Source organism: Manis javanica, chromosome 1 (genome assembly GCF_040802235.1).
Source record: "Manis javanica isolate MJ-LG chromosome 1, MJ_LKY, whole genome shotgun sequence".
Lineage (NCBI taxonomy): Eukaryota > Metazoa > Chordata > Mammalia > Pholidota > Manidae > Manis > Manis javanica.
Genome location: NC_133156.1, coordinates 88865447 through 88887177, shown reverse-complemented (window position 1 = coordinate 88887177; position 21731 = coordinate 88865447). Strand labels below are relative to the sequence as shown.

Below are 21731 nucleotides of genomic sequence, written 5' to 3'. Positions count from 1 at the left end.
TTTCTCACACCCTTAACTATGGTGACTAATTGCTAGGGGAAGAAATAATTAAATGGAAGGCGGTGGAGGGAACTGCTTAATCCAAGTCTCAGGGGTAGGTCGGATCTGAGTTCCAGTTCTTATTCTGTCACTCACTGTACAAACACAGATGAGGAATCACCTCTCTGAGTCTCAGTTTCCTCATTTGTAAAACCAGCTAATACGAGTACCCATCCCACTAATACGAGTCCCCCCCCAGGGGGACATGTACCTGAGGTGATGCAGTGGTGCTCCAGGAGGAGGAGGCTTCCCATTCCATGACCACAGAATTCTGGGTGTTAAAAGGTGCTCACACCAAGCTTTATTCTCACAGCAGTTAGTTCAAGCTCTAGACTCCTGTCTGCCCATCTCAGTCTCTGACCCCAGCTCCAGTCTCTACTCCCCAGGCACTGCCTCTGCTGGTGGCTCCTTATTGTCTCCCTCCTGCTCCCAAGCAAGGGGCCCAGTGCCTTCTCTCTGCTGCCTCCTAGCACAGGGCGGAGCTCTGTGGGCAGGTCTCTCTGGTAACTGGCAGAGACTGTGCCCAATTACGTCCAGGCACTTGCGTGTTTCCTCTCCACTCCTCCCTCAGGAAGATACTTCTTACTGACAGTTTGCTCCTGGTGGAGCTTTATTGACAATAAACAGTTTTCTGTCAAGGGGCATCTAAGCAGGCACCTGGATGTATACAACGTGCGATATTAAAATCAGGTGAAAATCCTGGCCATAAAATTTCCAGTTCCCTACATGCAGGCAAAGCACTGATTCTGGGACCTAGCACCTATTAAGTGTTAACAAAGGTGATGAGAAATGATGAAGCTGATGACAATGATGACATAAACAAGAGAAAGGGACAGATACTAACTTATAGTTACATAGGGCTAATTGACACCCCCAGCTCCCATAATCTCTTTTTCTGATTTTTTAGGTTTTTTATCAATCTGTCAGCATGCAACACTCACTCAGCCTTGAATGCTCCCTGATGCAAACAAACAAATTGTATTTGTTTCCTGTGGCTGCTGTACAAAATACAACAACAACAACTGGTGTCTTATAGTGTAAAGGAGTGCAGAGAGCATTAAGAGTCAGGAAAAAGAACTAATAAAACTTAGCTAAACCTTAACAGCAGACCATTCCGGAATAGTAAGAGATTCAATGTCTAAACTTAGAGAGAGACCAGATCAAAGGAAGAGAGAGCGAGAGGCCAGCCAAGGGCTATTTGAATCCTAGTTTACTAAATCCCCATGGTTTACAACCCTGATATCCACCCTGTCAGGGCCCTTGCTTATTTTTATACTGCTTCTCACTTTAGGTCCCTGTATCTTAAACCGGCTAATAGCCTTTGTTAGGGAAAGAGTGAGTGCTGTTCAGGTGCTAATGCTGAGACTGCAGTATCATTCACTCACACAGCAGGAAGAAACAAACATTCCATGATTGGAATGGTCAAAGGAAAGTGGGGAAATGTAGAATCTAAGCATTAGTAAGATTAGTAAATTAGCATAAGCATAGCCATCTTAGAAACCTAGAAACCATTTTCTGAGAGTGTGACTCAGAGGAAAGAAAAAAAAACAAAAAAACAAACCCTGGGCCTGGGTAAGGCCTTGAAAAACAAGTTAATCATGAGCACCGGGTGGTGGGCAGCTGTGACCCTTGGTCAGCTAACCTTGGTCAGTAAATCTTACATACCAAGCTTATCGTGCAGAACCTCCCTAACCATTGAGGAGTAGTCTTACCCTGCCCTTGCTTAACCCCAGGATATATGTCTTGCAAGAATAATGTATAGTTATAGAAAATTGCTATGAGTTAAGTGCTTTGAAATTGCTATATAAACCCTTGGCTCTGAGTGCCTGAGGTCCTTGTTGAGACCCGCTGCATCGGGCTGACTTGGACCTCAGCTAGCTAGCTGAATAAAGACTTTGCTTGAATTTACATCTCTATGCCTATGTAGTTTGTTCTCTGGGGAAGCCTCGGAAGCCTGGACCCTAACAATAGCACAAAAACTTATTCTTTCACAGTTCTGGAAGTCCAAATCAAGGAAGCCCTGAAATCAAGGCAGCTCACTCCCACTGTCCATCCCTTGCCTATTTATCCCAGCTTCTGGTGACTAGGAACATTCCTTGGCTCATAGCTGCATAACTCCGATCTCTGACCTGTCATCAAATAGTCTCTCTTCTGTGTCTGCTTTCTGCTATGTGTATCTCTTATAAGGACATTTGTTACCCACCTGGCTAGTCCAAGGCAAGAGCCCAGTCTACTCACATCTTGATTTCTAGCCTTGTGAAACCCTGAGTATAGAATTTAGCCAAACCTACCTAGACCTCCAACAAGAACTGTGAGCTAATTAATTTGTGTTGTTTTAAGCCACAAAATTTGTGGTAATTTGTTACAGCAGCAATAGAAAACTCATAGATTCTCTAAATTTGTTTCTTCACCTTTAAAAAAAAATAGCGTGGGAAGGTGGTGGAAGTTAAATTAGTGGATATCTAAATACACTTTAGCTTTACATTTGCTCAGTTCCTTGCGGTTAGTGTATAATTCAGAAGCTCCTTGCTCTATGGAACATGTAATCTGATAGGAACAGATTGTAAACAGTCTGGATCCTAGTTGCAACTTTATGAACAAGGACAATCAATTCACCATTCCAGAGCCCCAAATTCAAAACTTAGAAGTGGCACTGCTGCCAAAGAGAACAAAACTGGCCAAAGTAATTTCAAAGCCAAACATATTCACCTTTTGAAGTGATGATGGCTCACCCCCTGCTATACAGCAAGCTCTGGATAGCTTTCGTTTTTTCTTATTTAGGTGGTCTTCATTTATGTCCCCTGTACTTATTTTCAGGGAAATTTAGGGTTCTAAGACATAAAGTGACAGATTAGTTATTTTTAGTAATGTAAATTGTTCACACAAATTCCACTTTGTGTGATAATAAGAGGGAAATTTCAGTGAAGGCCACAGGAGTGTTTTTGTGGAACCTCAGGTAGGAAAGCATCTGGTCCACAGGAAAATCTTAGAACCAGATTATGGAAAAGCCACCAGAGCTCTCTCACTATCTTGTGTCTTATCTCAAAAGCTTTCTTTATTTCAACTTACTGTAAACAGGCTTCTTTCTCTGTTTCTTTGGTCCATATGGCAGAAAACATGACCATGGACAAGGCCTGTGTTTAATGGTGCTTATCTAGCCACCTGCAGAGAGGCAACTCTTTCTCTCTGTCCTGATTCCAAGTTCCAGGGAACAGGACACAGATCAGACTACCTTGCATCAAGTGCCACCCTAGGATAATTCACCCACTAGGTCTCCAGACCCCTAACCCAGGTGGTGAATGGCTCTGGACAGTTTTGTTTATGAAAATGGCAATCAGGAATCCATCCCTGTAACCCTGTGGAAGGTCAGGTTGGGTAGCAATACTTCCCAAAGAAAATGTAGATGAGCAGGAAAAAAGGGGTTCATTCCATTCCTGATGGCACAGTGATACAATGGTTATGTGGTGTTAGACTTTGCACCTCCCAGTATTCCAATCTCACTAACCAATGCGGTCTAGTAACTGGTTTCCTTGTGAAGGCACTCCCCCAGTTATTCATTTAACAAACAGAAATTTCACATCTGGCAGTATGCTAGGTAGTAGGTATACAATAGTGAAAAACCCCATAATCTCATTCACCACATAAATGGGAAATCACGATACTACGAAAAGTATTATGCTCAATCTATAACCCAAATCAGATCAGAGGTTGGGCTGAGGAGAAGGCTGTCAAGAAATGCGTCCTAAAGAACACGACACCGGAAAGGAATCTTGAAAATTAGTGAGGTTGCTAGACATAGGGGAAGAGTGTGCAGAAGCAAGGTTCATTGTCATGGAAAGGCATTTGGGGGAACCAAAAGCAGAGTTGACACGAGATCCATGTACTGGGTGAGAGTACTGGGTGGTATACTGGAAAAGGGGACAGAGACAAGATCTGCAGGGGCTTGAAAACCATCAGTATATGGTGAAGGTAATAGGCTTCCTGCAGAGGAGAGACCTAGATGACTTGATTTACATTCCTGAAAGGTCACCATGGCTGTTAATAGATTGGGGTATCTGAAGTTGGAAAGACCCAGTTAAGCAATTGTGTGGTAACACTGGAGTTCATAGGTGAACTGACACAGAGGCCTTGGAGATGAGGAAGAGCAAACTGACTCAGAGGATGTCATGAAAAGGCCGTGCAGTGTGTGGGGTGATGAACAGAAGATATACAAATAAACTTTTACTTCAAATAATGGAAGAAAGATTGAAAGAAGGGTTGAATCTATTCACCAGAGGCAGAAGCCTGACTCATGAGCCTATTGCAGACCTAGCCTAAAGTCCAGTTCAGAGAATTTATTTCAGTGAGGAGGAGCTTCTGAGTCATCTGTTAATGTGGTCTTGTGGGTTTTCTAGTCTCCATGGGACAAAGAGGCAAAAAGAACACTTCAGGATCATCATGAAAAGTCAGTTAAATACACTGCAAAGCCGAAATGGTGGAGGTGGGAGGAGAACCGAAAATCCAGTTTAGTCTCAACCATCTAGTAGAACTGGGACAGAAACAATCAACTAGGCAGAGATCCAATTTGGATTATAAAAAGCTAGTTCATTAGTAAGATCAGTACTGACTGTAAAATCAGAAGCAAATGAAGAGTCAATTAAGCACAAAAGTTTTGCTGTGATGGTATGCAGTGGGATACAAACTGTACTAAATACAATGTTTCCTGCCAAGAAGAAATAAAATCTTCCCTGGTGGAAAAGTTAGAATTTCATGACATCAGCCAGAAAAACACAAAAGAATGTATTTTGTAATACAAGACATCTCTAAGCCACCATGAGACTATGCTCTCCCCACCCAAATAACCAACATCCACCATTTACTGATTCATTTATTTATCAAACACTTACCTTTTCCCAGCTACATTCTTTCTAAGTGGACACGTTGAATGGAGATATACCTAAAACGTAAGTATATATTTTTTCCTTCAGTGTTGTGAGATATAGCCTTCTAAAACACTCTTACACATACCACCCCTCCTAAATTAAAAACAGTAAATTACTCATTGCCATTTTGTCTAAATAATATGTATTGATTTTAATCTGGCTACAAAATAAATTTAGTATAATTGTTTAAATTTTTAATCTGGCTACAAAAGAAATATATATTCATAGTAGAAATTTTCAAAGAAAATTTGAATCACCATAATTCTAACACCCATAAGCAATCACTTCCATACAATAGGACATATTGACAACATATGTGACAGGGATAAAAAGCAAATAATAAATATTTTTAAAGATGTCCTTATTCCCCATTATGGTAGACTGTATTATTGTTCAAAATATTTGCTGCCTCATCTTTGGAGAGGCTAATACTTTCCTGCCTCATTGCATCAGCCTTGAGTATGTGACCTGTGTGGCTCTCCCTTATGGGAGGATTATATATCCCCACATTGTTGGGGGGTGACCATAGGGCTTGATTTTGATCAGTGCAATGATAACAGAAGTGGTATGTGTCACCTCTGAGCAGAAGCTTTAGGAGTCACCCTGTGGTTCTGCCATGCTCTTTTATCCATGAGACCTATATAGGGGAGGACATATAATTTCCCTTCTGTACGTTTAAGTTTTAGCCTGGGGCTCCTATTTTAAAAAACAACAACACAGAACAGAAGTTTACTGGCATGTTGTAGGGGAGGGAAAATAATTTTTTACTCTACCCTTCTGAGCTCTTAGGTGAGACTCCGATAACAAAGACAGATTAACAAGAGAAAAACAAAAGAAGTGTATTAACATGTTTACCTCAGGTATACATGGGAGATACACAGGGGAAAATGAGTAACTCCTTGAAGTGGCTTAGAATTCAGACTTAAATACCATCTTAATAGGGAAAGGGGGAGGGGTATAAGTCTCTTCAGGGAAAGTGGATGAATTTTAGGAAAGGTGATTGGGCCCTTAGGAGAATAGATGGTAGGTATAATAGTTTGTGACAGTTAGTCTGGATATGACATTGACTTCTAGTCTCCTCTCCTAAGATAACAGTCAGTCCTCCCTGGTTCATGAAATTCCTCAAGAGGGTGTTTATGACAACTGGATTCCTTTTGGAAGATCTGTCTTTAGGCAGATATAAGAAGTTTAGCAAAAGTTCTTCCCTACATTTGCTGTTTTACAAGTATCTAAGCTCAAAATAATCAATATGCCCAAATGGCATGTTTTGCTACCCATTGTTCTATACCTCATGTAAATACAGGAGATACCCAAGATAAAATGAGTAACTCTCAATAGTGGCTTAGGACTCAGGCTTAAATAACATCTTCAGTTAAAGACAAAAGAAAGAAGAGTGCTGGGGAGACCAGTTATGAGGTGGTAACCAGGAAAAGCATGGTAAACAAGAGTAGGGTGTGTTATGCAGATTTAAGTCACTGCTTTCTCTATTCATAAGGGTCCAAAGTTGTCTCCAGGGATTACATTTGTCCTTCCTGGTAGAGAGGGAAGGAGGAATTCCTTTGTAAGTTTATGTCTTGCAAACAGGAGCAGGGCAGAGAGCTTTATTGGTATCTGCTTCTCAATTGCCTTCAACTCAAAATCGTCCTTATGCTGCGTGGAATGTTTTGGTATGACATCCCACCCATCATCAGCAATGTCCCAGATAGAGGCTGCTGTATCAGCCTGGCTCCCAGAGTGAAGAGAATTAAGAGCAGAGTTACAGACCGCAACTGACACATGCATGAGTGATAACTGAACTCTAGTATGTTAAGGCTCCTGGGCCCAATTTCAGAGTGTGTGTATTGTGAGGGGAGGTGGGGGGTGGGACTGTCCTTCATGCAGGATACCAAGCAATTCAACACCAGCAGGGGGTCTGAGAATTCAACTTAACTCTGACACTGTGCCTGGGAACAGCACCAGATTTCACAGGTTAAAGAGTTCAGTCCTATAAGACTGCCCTCCACACCCCACTCCAGATGCCAGCTGCAAGCCCCAGGCTGTTACCTGTGCTTCTGACTGACCAGCTACAGATTGTAGGTTCCCAAAATATCCTCCTTAGGTTTGGCTAAAGTGAGATTTGCTAGAGGGGCTCACAGACCTCAGGAAAATATTTACATTTACCAGTTTAATAAAGGATACTAAATAAATAAATAAAGTTAACAGCCAGATGAAGAGATACAGGGCAAGTGTCAGTTCTTGTGGAGCTTGGGGCCTGGCTTTGTGGCACATGGAAGCTGTCTCAGGCAGGCAAAGAAACAGGATGAAATGGGGGAAAATGCTGTTTCCATGTTTTTTTGTGAAGTCTGTGTTACAGAATCATGATTAACTAAGTCACTGGCCACTGGCTGATACAACCTCCAGCCCCTCTACCCTATCTCCTCCCTGAAGACTGGGGACTGGCGGCTGAGAGTTCCTACCCTCTAGTCACATGGTTGGTGCTCCTGGCAACCAGCCCCCCCTTGGGTGGGATACAGATGTTGCCTCATTAACATAACAAGACACCCATTTCACCTTATGGCTCTGAAGCATTTCCAGGAAACTTGGGTGAAGACCAAATATATCTGAGAAGCATATTTTAGTCATCTGAATGATCAAATATTTATTTCATGTAAATCATTATACTACTGTAACTTCTGGAGTCACTTGTTAACACAGCATAACAGTCTACACTGACTGACAACATGCCCAAAGTGTCAACTGAAGTGAAAACTTTTATGCATTGAAATAAATAAGTTGCCTCAATGTACATTTTATATATGTAAATTATATATTTAAGAATTAAGTTCTAAGCCTTTAAATGCATTTTATTTTATTTACAAATCGATGAATTTTGTGTATTTAATTTTCTAATTTGTTTTTAATTAATGCCTAATTGGCTTATAAATTTGAAAAAGTACACTAAATGTTTATCAAATGTTTTTAATTGTTTTAGAAATTTTCCATCTACAATCTAATTTTAACATATTTTTCTCAAACTCTTCAAAAGCCAAAAAAAAGCACTCATCTTTCTATAGAAAAAAAACTTTCTAAACATTTAAAACACACTTAATCTAAAACATTTAACCTTATAAATTTCGTAAATTATAATGTTAGGGTCCAGGCTTCCGAGGCTTCCCTAGAGAACAAACTACACAGGCATAGAGATGTAAATTCAAGCAAAGTCTTTATTCAGCTAGCTAGCTGAGGTCCAAGTCAGCCCGATGCAGCGGGTCTCAACAAGGACCTCAGGCACTCAGAGCCAAGGGTTTATATAGCAATTTCAAAGCACTTAACTCATAGCAATTTTCTATAACTATACATTATTCTTGCAAGACATATATCCTGGGGTTAAGCAAGGGCAGGGTAAGACTACTTCTCAATGGTTAGGGAGGTTCTGCACGATAAGCTTGGTATGTAAGATTTACTGACCAAGGTTAGCTGACCAAGGGTCACAGCTGCCCACCACCCGGTGCTCATGATTAACTTGTTTTTCAAGGCCTTAACCAGGCCCAGGGTTTGTTTTTTTGTTTTTTTTTCTTTCCTCTGAGTCACACTCTCAGAAAATGGTTTCTAGGTTTCTAAGATGGCTATGCTTATGCTAATTTACTAATCTTACTAATGCTTAGATTCTACATTTCCCCACTTTCCTTTGACCATTCCAATCATGGAATGTTTGTTTCTTCCTGCTGTGTGAGTGAATGATACTGCGGTCTCAGCATTAGCACCTGAACAGCACTCACTCTTTCCCTAACAAAGGCTATTAGCCGGTTTAAGATACAGGGACCTAAAGTGAGAAGCAGTATAAAAATAAGCAAGGGCCCTGCCAGGGTGGATATCAGGGTTGTAAACCATGGGGATTTAGTAAACTAGGATTCAAATAGCCCTTGGCTGGCCTCTCGCTCTCTCTTCCTTTGATCTGGTCTCTCTCTAAGTTTAGACATTGAATCTCTTACTATTCCGGAATGGTCTGCTGTTAAGGTTTAGCTAAGTTTTATTAGTTCTTTTTCCTGACTCTTAATGCTCTCTGCACTCCTTTACAATAATCGTTTAAACATTTATTTAAAACTTAACTACCTGTATCTTCTTACTAATTTTTATTATTATTATAGCCAAACTCATCAGAATCTCTTTGCTCACCTTCTCACCTTAAAAAGTAGGAAAATACACACAAAAATACTGTAACAGTTACAAAACTTACATCTAGATAAAATTCATTTCCAGACAAGCTTAGCGTGCCATCAAAGGGTCTTCAAAAGTATTCTTCTTTTCTGGCAATAACAAGATATTTTGGACCCTCATATTTCCTGCCCTAAAATATGCAGTGTCTTCTCTCCAGTAAACCCTGAGCCCTTTCTTGGTCTTCTGCCTCGAAGGTAGATAAGATGGATCTGCAAAGTAGCTCCATAGGCCCACAGGAGAAAAGTCAGAAATTCACAGTAACCTTTGGCTTGACATCCTTTAGTTGCTGGACCAAAATCCTGGGTGTTTAAAATACTGAGGTCCAGTCTCTGTTACTCAAAGGCAATTCCCTACTAATAAAACTGTTATACAAATGGAGAAGCCAAGAGAAAGCTTTATAGATAAAAAGGAAAAATTGACCTAAAAGGGAAGGTGTAGGGAAAATGGAAGTTCCATGGCCAGGATCCTCATCTGATACTGCTGTGTACATGCAATGAAGCAATACTTACCCCACTGTGTAGGTGCACGCTCACATACCCGTTACCGATATTAGCCATTTCTTCAGGTGTTGCTGTAAGAGTTCCATCTGGTGCTCGGGGCAGAGGGAAGCAGGAGAGAAGAGATCCTAGAGAAGAGAGTGAGAGAGCAGGAGAAAGGAGAGCAGAGCCTGGGGCAGAGATGGAGGCAGACTGGATTCTAGTGCTCGAACTGCCACTGTGAGAATGAAGCTTGGTATGAGTCCCTTTTTACCCCTAGTGTTCCACCATTATTATTTGGTCTCAGTGAATCCATACTGAACTTGTCTGGAGCTGTTAACCCCCTCTGGCCCGGAGCTACAGAAGGTCTTGGGGGATTAGGAGGGATAAAGAAGAGAAAAGGAGATGGGAAAGGTGTGTGGGGAGAGAAGTGAAGTTTGGCAACCTCTGTAAAAACAACTGCTTTTAAATAAGGATTTTAAGAAAAGAGTGCCTCTTCTCTTCATGTGCACAATGAGGATTAGAACAGTACTGTCCATAGGATCATTGTGAGAATTGTGCAAGACATACATCAAGTGCTCAATAAACATTAGCTATCATTATTAGTTTAAGTTGGACTTCTAGAACAGATTAGAACTGGGGACTGAGCACCATAGGAGATCCAGAAGTCCATTCTCTTTCCCCCCTCTTTTTCCATTTCACAGCTGCTCCTCTGCATATCTGCTTTAATCCTATATCTTTCAGCAATCTGGCTTTTTCCAAGCCCATAATGGATAAAACAGTCACAACATCTGTAAGTTTTTCAACTCCTCAGTTTAAGACAGCAGCCAGTCAAAAGCTATACTTTCAGTTCCAAGTCCAAATTTTCAGAGAGGCTGATTGCCCAGCCTAGGTGGAATGTCCATTTCTGGATATAGATGTAGCCATGACAGGAGAGTTGTATGGAAAGAACATAGCTGCTTCTGCTATAACTTTAACAGTCCCAAAATATGGAGGGAGAAAAGCAGGGTAGGGATGCTGCTATAGGGACCCAGGGCAGGCTGCCCCAAATGTGCGACTTTGGTATGCTGATTACTTTCAAACTACTGGAGAAACAGCAGAAGCAGGTGAGATTTTCTGACACTCCCACACCTCACCCCTGCCCAAAACCAGGAAATAAATCTCCCACGTGAAAGGCACCGCTGCTGCTCCTGGAGGTAAAGAAACATGCTTATCACCAGAGAAAGGGAATTTAGAGTGGAGATAGTTGCATACACAAATCTTGTTACTTTTTAAATTATTTACTACCCCAGCATAAATACTGCTTAGAATTCCTAATTCAAGACCCCAAATCTAAGTTTTCTTTGTTCTGTCAATTCCTCATAGATTTATGTTTCTTTGTATAAACATATAAATAAACGGTATAAAAGGTATAAAAGCTATCTCTTGGTCATTTCTTTTGGCCTCTGTACATAAGTTATTTAATTTTGTTTTTTTCCTCCTGTTAATCTGTCTCCTGTCAGTTTGATTCTCAGCCCAGCTAAAATGTGGAGGGGTAGAGGAAACTTCTTCCTTCCCAACACTGCTATGATGACAACAGACGAACATGTGGGCACATCTCTGAGTATGTGTGTGCATTTTGATGAAGACCTTCTCCTTGACCACACTTTAGTCAGTACCCTTTGGACTCTCTTCTTGATTATGTCTGGACCCTGGCCTTTGTGTCTATCCTGTCCTTGCTGTGCCCCCACACCACAATCATGGCATATCTCCAGACCCTTGATCTGATCATGTTCTTCACCTCCCACCTTGATGTGCAAGTCTTTGGCTTGCCTTCAGCAGGAATCTTGTTAGGTCAGTTTAGAAGTCCCCTACCCTTGATGTCCTTGTAGTTTTCTGTCCACTGACACCTTCTATCTGCTTCTTGGCTATAAAACTCCATTTGTCCTTATATTCAGAGATGAGCCTGTTAAAGAACAATTGAGGTATATTAAAAAATTTAAGAGTTTATTTGAACCAAAATCGAAATGAGCAGCATCCAGTCTAGCAGATAGGAAGGAGCTCCAGGGAGTTGCACAGAATGAGACCTTTTGGCAGAAGGGAGCAGGAACGAGGAAATTAAACAAGGCTAAAAATCAGACTGGTTGTTACAAGGTTACTTTCCTTTGAAGGATAGCAGGGGTCTATCAGACAGATTATGGAACTTGAGCTATGGGTGATTTCTGATTAACTCGTTTATGATTCCATTTCTGGGAGAGCTGAAACCATAATTAAGTCTCAGTTTGGTGACCTGGGGCTTAGCAAAGAAAACTCCATTTTGAGCCTAATGAGACAGGGACCATGGGTCTAGTGTAGTCAGAGTAGGGTGAGGGCCTCCAGAAAAAGCAAGGTAGGATATTTACAGTCAAAGCAATGTAACAATGTAAAGAAATCCCTATCGAAACTGTGTACAGCATTATGCAAAGCCAAGGTCACACTAATTCTCTAGAGTAAAGATACCAGACTAGGAATATAGACATCTTCAGTGAGATCAGTTAAAGGTCAAAAGGCCAGGAGCAACTTGGCCTGGAAAGTTTGAGTGTTCCACAAGGGTATCTCAGCATAACCGGAGACTTCACTGTAAACAGCCCTAGCAAACAGACAACAACCCAGCCCACCTTGAGGGTGGGGCAGGTGGTACAAGTCCGCACCCTAAGCCCCCAGTTCCCAAAAATCCTCAACTGCCTATAAATCCCCTAGGCAAAGCACCACCACAGGCTCTCTTGTCCCCTCCTGGTGTGAGCCAGGAGCTCTGTCCTCTCACTTTATTTCGAAATAAAAGCCTCCACCCTGGCTCTCCTACCTGGCTCTCCAACTCTGCAAACAATAACCCCAGCAGCACTACTGTCTTGTTTTTAACAAGCCTGATCTCTCTGCCCTATTGCAATAGACTCAAATACAGTCTTCTTTACTGTTTTAATATGTGTCCGATTAACTGTTTAACATATAGGATTTGGATCACACTGCAATACAATTTTCTAAGTTATTTTTCATTTAACAATACGTCTGAACCCATCTGCAAGTCTGGGGAAAGGAAATCCCAGGGCAAAACACTTCTAAAAACCAAAATCAGTCAAAGGGAGAAATAAAGTTTAAAATTTGTTTATTGCCTACAAAACTGCAGTCTGGCCCATCTCCCTCTCCTGCTCCAGCAACAGCAAAACGGGCTTTCCCCCTCACCTCTCATGTACAGATGAGCCCTCCATTGCCCAGGTAATTGCCCATTGATATGGAGATGAACCTCTCCACCCCTGAGGAAAGATGCAAATACACTAAAGCCATACTTCTTTCTACCTCTGAATGCCTGTTGATATGGAGATGTACTAAAGCCAGGTGAGATATTCTGGAAATGTTACAATTTTACCCACACCATCCAGTGAAATATTTTTCAACACCACTATTTTATTAGCTACTTATCATTTCAAGATGCAGTAAGTAAAATGTGGCCTCAGGGTCAAGATTAAGGCCCTCTGTGAAGCCCTCAGAAAGATTTTGGAAAGTCCTCCCCAAATCCTCCTGGCTAGCTAAAAGATTTTTAGAGTGTGCCCCCTCATCTTCCAAGCTAGATGAAAGGGTTCTGCAAGAATAAGATATTGCCATACAGCACTCTGACCCACAGTCCAGAATAGAAGAGGTGTACCTGAAAAGACTGGTGGAGATGTTTTTTTATCTATTCTAGTGAACTGCTGTTAAGATTCACAGAAAACACATTTTCAAGAAAATTGAACAAAAGCACCACAGCTTGCACTAAAAGGAACAAAGACAGTTCAAACTGTAGCCACTCCCAACCATTTAAGGGCAGGAAGCAGGCTGAGCAAACTAGCTGTAAATTAGGCCTCTGTGGGTACAGACTTCAGAGAAAGATATCTACCTTCCCTGATCTTTTTTTTTTAGTATAGATCTTTTTTATTCTTTATTTTTTTGGTATCATTAATATACATTTACATGAACATTGTGGTTACTAGATTCTCTCATTATTATGTCCCCACCACATACCCCATTACAGTCACTGTCCATCAGCATAGTATGCTATAGAATCACTACTTGTCTTCTCTGTGTTGTACTGCCTTCCCCATGCCCCCTCCCTACATTATGTGTGCTAATCATAATGCCCCTTTTCCCCTTATCACTCCCTTTCCACCCATCCTCCCCAGTCTCTTTCCCTTTGGTAACTGTTAGTCCATTCTTGGGTTCTGTGAGTCTGCTGCTGTTTTGTTCCTTCAGGTTTTGCTTTGTTCTTATATTCCACAGATGAATGAAATCATTTGATACTTGTCTTTCTCCACCTGGCTTATTTCACTGAGCATAATACCCTCTAGCTCCATCCATGTTGTTGCAAATGGTAGGATTTGTTTTCTTTTTATGGTTGAACAATATTCCATTGTGTATATGTACCACCTCTTCTTTATCCATTCATCTACGGATGGACACTTAGGTTGCTTCCATATCTTGCCTACTGTAAATAGTGCTGCAATAAACATAGGGGTCTTTTTCAAGCTGGGTTGCTGCATTCTTAGGGTAAATTCCTAGGAGTGGAATTCCTGGGTCAAATGGTATTTTTCTATTTTTAGTTTTTTGAGGAGCCTCCATACTGCTTTCCACAAAGGTTGAACTAATTTACATTCCAACCAGCAGTGTTACCTCCCCTGATCTTAAGTACAATGTGAATAGCAACAGTATAACACAATAGATAATGCCTTTCAAAATGGGGATGAGTGTATGTAAAAACCAGGGAAATCTGAATAAGGTTTGTAATTTAGTTAATAGTTTGATGGGGAGGAAGAAATTTTCTCGATTCTTCAAGATTCTTCTAAATAGCCTAAGAACTAAATTGACATGAGACAGGAGAAAAATCAAAGTTTAATTACGTGTGGGCAGAGGCTCAGTAATAAAACTGAGACCCAAAGATAAGACCAAGACAGGTACTTTTTGTGCCTTGTAGACTGAGACAATAGATCTGTGAGGAATTGACAGGACTTAGAAAACTTACATTCAGGAGCTTCAGTTAGGAAGTTTTAAACAGAATTTGGGCTAGGGTAGTAAATTAATAAAAAGCAGTAAGATTTATTTTTATATAGGCTTCTGGTTCTGAATTTCCCATCTTTAGTGATATGGATGTCTTTTTACCTCCTGGATGTCTCTTTACTTGTTACCTTTTATATAAAAGATATACTTCATTTTCTGGAGACATAAGAAGGGGCATCTTGTATTAGCCCTTTCTTAAGTAACTTTTAATTCAAAATAATATGCTAAGTGGCACATTTTGGGGTGACCTGCCCTTAGTCCTTACAGTTTCAAGAGTTTCTGACAGATCAAGAAAGGTAAGGACAATGCAATGGATTAAGCAATGTGGAGGATACTGATGACCCTGTGTTGCTCTGGAAGGAGGGGGTTTCCCACTTTGGGCAAGCTATAAGAATTCAGATGGAGGAACTATTCCTGGATGGGAGCCATGCCCTTGTAACTGCACCACATGACCTAGTGTGGCAGGGAGGGAGGGGTGTGGCAAAGTCTGTTAAAATTCCTGTGCGCCACTATTTCTGTGTAGCCCATGAAGTATCTGTTTACCAAATAATTACCTGCACCTTTTTTTGAATTTCTTTCTTTTCCTTTGAAGTCTCAGAGCCCTACCCACTTCTGCTCGATTCAGGATGACATATGTATCTCATTGCCCATGACTGTCTTTGAAATCTAGGTCTATGTGTGTACCTAATTAAGCTTTGCTTTCTTCTATTAATCTGTCTCACATCAATTTGATTCTTATGTAGGATCTGAAAAATCAAAAGTTAGCATAAGTACAGCCATCTTAAAGGCTTAAATACCACCCCCTAACCTAGAAGGAGGAAAATTATTAGAATCTTGAAAAACAAGTTAGTCAGCCAGTGTTAAATGTAGTGACCTTTTTAGTTAGCTGACCTCAAATCAGTTAATCATACACACCAAGCTTATCTTGCTAGAACCACCCTAAACATTCCGAAGGTAATCTTATCTAACCAGACCCCAGGATGTGGCCCCAGCCAAAGATTTATGTGTCTATGAAAAAACACTGTATTGTGATTGTAGAAAATGTTGCCCCCTTTGAAAATGCTATAAAACCTTCTGGCTTTGTGTGCTCAGGGTCCTTGTTGAGACCCGCTGCGTCGGGCTAACTTGGACCCCAGCTAGCTGGTTCCTGAATAAATTCCTCTTGCTTGTTGCATCAAAAGACACCTTTCGTGAGTGAATTGGGGCGGCGTCCTCCTCAGGGAGAATCCAACACTTAGACTCATTAGAAAAGCCATGAGGGGTAGAGGGAAACTCTTCCTTCCCAACATCCCCAAAGCACGAGTGGGTAGGAAGAACCATCCAAAGCCAGAAGACCTGAGCAGTATCAGCATATATGGGAAGCAGCAGAAAGGAAAAAAAAAAAATGGAGCAAATGACAAATTTGTAGAGACAGAAAGAATAATAGTGGTTTCCAAGGGCTGGTGGGACAGGGCAATGGGGAGCTGCTGTGAAAAGAGTAGAGTTTCCACGTTGCCAGATGTAGAGCTTTGGACATCAGTCACAGAACAATGTTGGCTGTACTAAGTTACTAATTGTACACTGAAAAATGGTTAAGATGGTAAATTTTAGGTTATGTGACATAGTAAAAAAAAATTAAGGAAAATAATCTCACATAAAAATGATGAGAATTAAGATTAAATTCCATACATATATTTGAATAAAAACCGTATTATACTATATTACTAAGGAAATTTTAGAAGAGCTATTTAAATGAGATATGATCATAGACCAGAAGACTTAAATGCTATGTCAGTTCACAAATGATCTAAAGACTCAATGCCATGTCAGTCGAGGGGATTGACAGGTTAATTAAACTTTAAAAGAAATGCAAAAGACATAGAACAATGAAATCTTGAAAAAAAGATGCTTGAAAAATGACCTGTAGTACCTTCTTTGAAGACTTCCTCTAAATCTCCTATTAAAGGCAGTGCATGTCACTAGCTCAAGAAAGGTTAAGGCCTGTTCGGATGGTTGGGGCCACACAGGCTTTCAGAGGTGAAAAGAAAAACACGCCCTAGGTGGAGTCATTGCCTGTTGCCACCCGCCCCCTGGCCAGGGCAGCAAACCAAGAATTAGTTTCAATTAATCCCAGGAATGTGATGTGTTAACCATCTGAACTTTTCTGATCAGCAGTAGTGAGGTAATCTGAATGATAAAAACCTTGCCATTCCCTTCTCTGCAGTCCTGGTCTGAAACAATCCCTTTTCTTTTGCTAGTAGCTTCTTGTCCTTCCCTCCTGCCTATAAAAACCCTCCACTTTGTACAACTCCTGGAAGCATCTATTTGCTAGAGTGGATGTTGCCTGACTCACAAACTGCTTAACAAAACCAAATCTTCACATTTACTATTTAATTTTGTTTTTTAACAGTATTTTCATTCTCAATAATCGAAACAGACTCAATGAAGTTTAGGAAAGAGCTGATTAACACCTGAAGGCAAGATCTTTGGAAAGCACCACCTTGAGGACTACAATTATAAATGCATTTAACAGAAGGGAATAAAAACAACAATACAGCTTTTAATTTAAAATTTTATTAAGTACAGAGTTAACAAGTTTTGAGTTTTCTACATAGGAAAAAGACTGCTCAAGTTCAGATGCTTCATAGAAAAATTAGCATTCAAGAAACAAATATAAACCCACAGTTGCGTTTGTGACTAGAGGGAAAAAAATACCTATTTTAAAAGTTATCAAAACCTAACCATATTCAAGACCATTATAAATTTCAAACAGTAGATTTACTACACACATTACATTTTCAAACTCTCATATAGCAAAACAGAACCACATAATTTGGCTACAGCTAACTGTTTCAGGAAAGTTAAAAAATTTGACAAAGTTATGAATAAAAAACTTTTGTAGAGTTTTTTTGCAAAGTAAAAAAGAACTTAAAATCTTTAATAAAGGAAAAGAAAAAAATTCTCTTAAATTTCTTATAAATAACTCTCAAGACATATATTACACATCTGCTGGAAACTTTCTTTATCTGAGAATTTCCCAGGATCCTTCATTTCAAAGGATTAAAGAACTCTTCATCTTGCTCATATAAATATGATTAAACTCCTATAGAATTGGATTTGGACATATGCATTCTTAATCTACCCTACCCCAATTAAGCTTTTTCTAAAAGGATTTTGTTTAAAACAAACAAACCTCTTTGGTAAAAGCCAAATATTTCCCCCTTTCAAAAGAATGCCTCTGCAAATGATTTACTTAGGAAGATGAAAAAAGAGGGAGAGAGACAAATGTTTAATTCAGAAGATTATGTAAACAGTTCTCTGGTTCTGTGAAGTACGTCCAACATTAGAAAGCCTGTCTCTGCCTGAAATGTGATACTAGTTCAAGTCTGAGGCTTTACAAACGTATTAAAGATGGTGGGAAACATGGTGGCCTTAAGAACAAAGCCATAGGAAGTTATTTGTCTATTAGCAAACTAAGGAGGCTATTATCCTACAGAGAATTTCATGAGCCAAGTGGCTACTGCCCTGTCCCTGATTAAGACCGGCCCAGTGTTCTTTCTGGATATGCAGGGTCTTAGCCTAAGGTCACAACTTTCTTAGCTACACGTTAAAACGCTCTTTCGTTTCTAACAGGAGGAGTAAGATATGAATATACACCAAAACAAGATGCTATTTAGAAAGGCCGTCAAGAAAGGAAAATGCCAGGGCTGTTAAATACAGGACCCTCTGCAGGGTAACATGAAGCACCAGCAGTGATAAACTTCTGGCTAAAATTAAGTACGTACGGAATCTTAAGTAGGCAGAGGGTGACTACGTGGGTGGGGATGGGGAATGAGCAGTACACAGGGGTCATCCACAATGAAGGCACCTCAGAGGAACTGGAAATAAACCATGTGGTGTGGGAGTCCCCTTCGGGCCACTCCTGACAGGCTCCAGAACCTCAAGTCCCAGGGGCTTCACCAGCCCACCTGCACACAGTCCAACTACTCTACAAAAGAGCTCCAAGTACCTCTGGCAAACAATTCCTCCAAGCCACCCCCAAGACACTCTGAGGACAAAAGCAAAACTAACCAGTATTATGAAAACGAAACCCAGGAGTAGGGACAAAATAGGGTTTCTGAAAGATTTTCATAGAAAAGTGTCTGGGCTTCAGCCAGGTGACACATCTAGGTATACATGGCAGTTCTCCCAAAAGAAGCCCTTAGTGTTTCTATTCATGAAAATGAAGGGGGTGGCGGGGGGGAATTTCCAAGTCAGATGAATAGCACAGGGGAAATACACACACAGTTTTAAAAAATCTTCAGCTTCCATGCTAAGGAGTCTGACCAGCAGCTTCTGGGAATGCACTTTTTAAATCATGTATGAAAAGTTATAGGAAACACAAGTCTATTGTTTAACAAAGGTATCCGTCAATGTATTATGGGAACACTGTCATTAGAACAACTCAAAGCAGTTGGCACCATATTTCCAGTTTCTTAAATCACAATAGAACAAAAATGTAGGTTCTTTAAATCCATGAAAGTTGACTCATCACCTGAGTATTGTTTATTATAACAATCATTGAAATCAACTTATGCATATGCCCTTAGTCCTCAGAGTCTAACCACATCTCTTTCCATCATTCAGATTCAATTTTGAGAATAAAAATCAGTGACTGTAACTCTTCCTCTTATGTCAGACCAAATTCAACAAAGGAACTTTAGGCCCCAAACCATGACTTACGCAGCTGGGAAACTGGGTGGGCTGAAACGGAGGCTCTGAGGGCCCTGCTACTGGCATGAACAACCTCCTGGATGTTTCCCTGAGCTTCGTTCTACAGGGGCAGGGCACCAACAAAGGGCAGCCATGGAACACAGCCTTGTCGGTTAGATCTTGACCTGGGTCCAGTCCTAAAAGCCACACAGCTGGCTGCTGAGGCCAAACATGAAGCTAGCCAATACCATCCTGGCTCTTGATCGGTCTCTCCTTGGGTCTTTCCTAAAGCCAACCTCAGCTTACCCAGAGCCCCTGGCCCCACTCCAGCCACTGCAGGGGCCCCTGCCCACACATCCCCATCCCCTCACCCAGTTGGCTGACCTGCAGGGCTCCCACACGCACAAGCTGAACAGGCTGAGTGGTGGCTATTCATCCTGGGACTCCAGTGATCTTTCAATTGCAGAGCTCCAAGAGCTCCTGGCCTCAAAAAAGCAATTTGATGAAGTTCACAAAACAAAGGCTTTCACACAGACACAAAATGAGTGAGTGCCTTTTAAAAGGAATCACAAATGTTATAAATAAGGCAAGTTCCTAGAGGAATTCGTCAGTTGTATTTATCGTCCCCCCTTTGTTTTCTTGGGTCCTTCCAAAAATGAAAGAATGAAGAATCTGACCTCCCCACACCAGCATTTTGGCACATTGGAGCCCAGCTTAGGTGGGACCCAATTCTGCCCAACCCATTCAGTAGGGCACAGACAGTGCGGGCCAGGTCTTTTCATTTTCACACCACCTTTTCCAGGGAGCTGGGGAGGATTCTTTGCATCCTGCATGAAATACTAACAGGAGCATCCTCACCATTGTGTCCACTGGGGGCTCTAGTGGACTTTTCACTGAGAGAACTCTTCCTGAGAACCTCAACACTGAAAATGGGTATCTTCTTGGGCAGCCACCTAAAGTCAAATCTATTATGAATGTTACAATTTACAATATATATTTAGAAAGTTTCTGTGGATGATTTTTTATGGCTTAATTAAATAGCCCCACCACCCACCTTCTCCTGTAAGTACTATTTGGCCATATTTACAATGTGTATAATAGGCCTTATCTAGTCAGTGCAGTTTCAGAGCTGCTGGGAATCCTCACCTCACAAATCTACTCCAAAAAACCATAACGGACATCAGCAGTGTGGTCACATTACAGATCTGGAAAACAAAAGCCCTTCTGCTTTTATAATTTGAAGGCCTCGAGGTGGGAGAGAAACTGGCTGACTTTAATAACTGAAAGAGGGATGCAGCAGGCTTCAGTCAAGAAGCAACTTTTCAGGCAAGGTCCTGAAGTATTAATTATAATCTACTACACAAACAAGTAAGAACTATAGCCCTCCACTGCTTAGGCAAAGGACACAACATGAATACTGTTCTATAATCATATGAATTATACCACAAAGAAGAGTCATGATTATCGCAGTCACTCAGACAGGTAGTGAATATACGGTGGAGGACCACACGGGTGGATGGCAAATTGTGCTTTTTCACATTGCAAAGGTGCCAAACCCAGAAGGGTGAGGGGACCTTCGGGAAGGGCAAGGGCAGAAAGTGAAGTCTGTGACTCCCAGCACCACAGCTTCTAAGGGAAATGTTTGGGGCCAGGAGGAAATAGCACAGGGTAGAGTAGAAAGCAGGTGCTTCCTGCTGTACCCTATAAATACCAAGGAACTGTGAGCGGGGTCCTGCAGGCTGAGTGAGGGCTGTCCACAGAGCCCACTGAAGATGAGGAGTCTGCACTCTCTCAGGGGCTGAGGGCTCATGATTTTGGTGTGTTCTTCTATTCCAAGGGTAAGAATGATAGACCACAGAAGGTAAGTTTTTATGCTAAGATGGCATGCCCAAACTCTGTTTTGGTAAAAAACATGCAGACAGAAAATTCTAGCCTATTATTCCAGTTCTTAGGGGTAAGACACATGTAAAATGTATTATCTCTCAGGATCAGTTTGATTGAAATTTCAATTCTTTTGAGATAAATTGGTATGCTCTTTGAATTTCAGAATTAAAAAGCCTTTCAGGTCCACTCAAGTGAGACAGGGGATGCCAGCTTTGCACAAAGCACCAATCACTGCTCAGATCCCTGGGCCACTTGTTCAAAGGCTACCCTGTGCAGCCTCCAGGCCTGCTGAACCAAGGGGTCTGCTCAGATCCTCACACAGAGAACTGCCGGGAGGGACAGCAGAGTGGAGCAACCAGTGTCCACAGGTACAACAGCACACAAATCCAACAGGAGGTCATCTTGACCCAGAAGATAGACCAGCTCCCACTGAAGAAGGTTTCAATGTTGGCACTTTCATAGCTGTGGGAACAAGAGACCCCATGGTCAGAGCAGGAAG

General features: G+C 41.2%; 1 protein-coding gene across 2 annotated transcripts in view; it reads right to left on the bottom strand.

Moving 5' to 3' along the window:
- Window positions 1-17210: 17210 nt before the first annotated feature.
- SERINC5 (serine incorporator 5) overlaps window positions 17211-21731 on the bottom strand; it is a 118729-nt gene continuing 114208 nt past the window's right edge. For both annotated transcript variants that reach the window (XM_073234629.1, XM_073234624.1), the window contains one exon: window positions 17211-21694. In XM_073234629.1, the coding sequence (XP_073090730.1) occupies window positions 21547-21694 (148 nt within the window). In that variant the 3' untranslated portion in view covers window positions 17211-21546. The remainder of the gene's footprint in view (window positions 21695-21731) is intronic.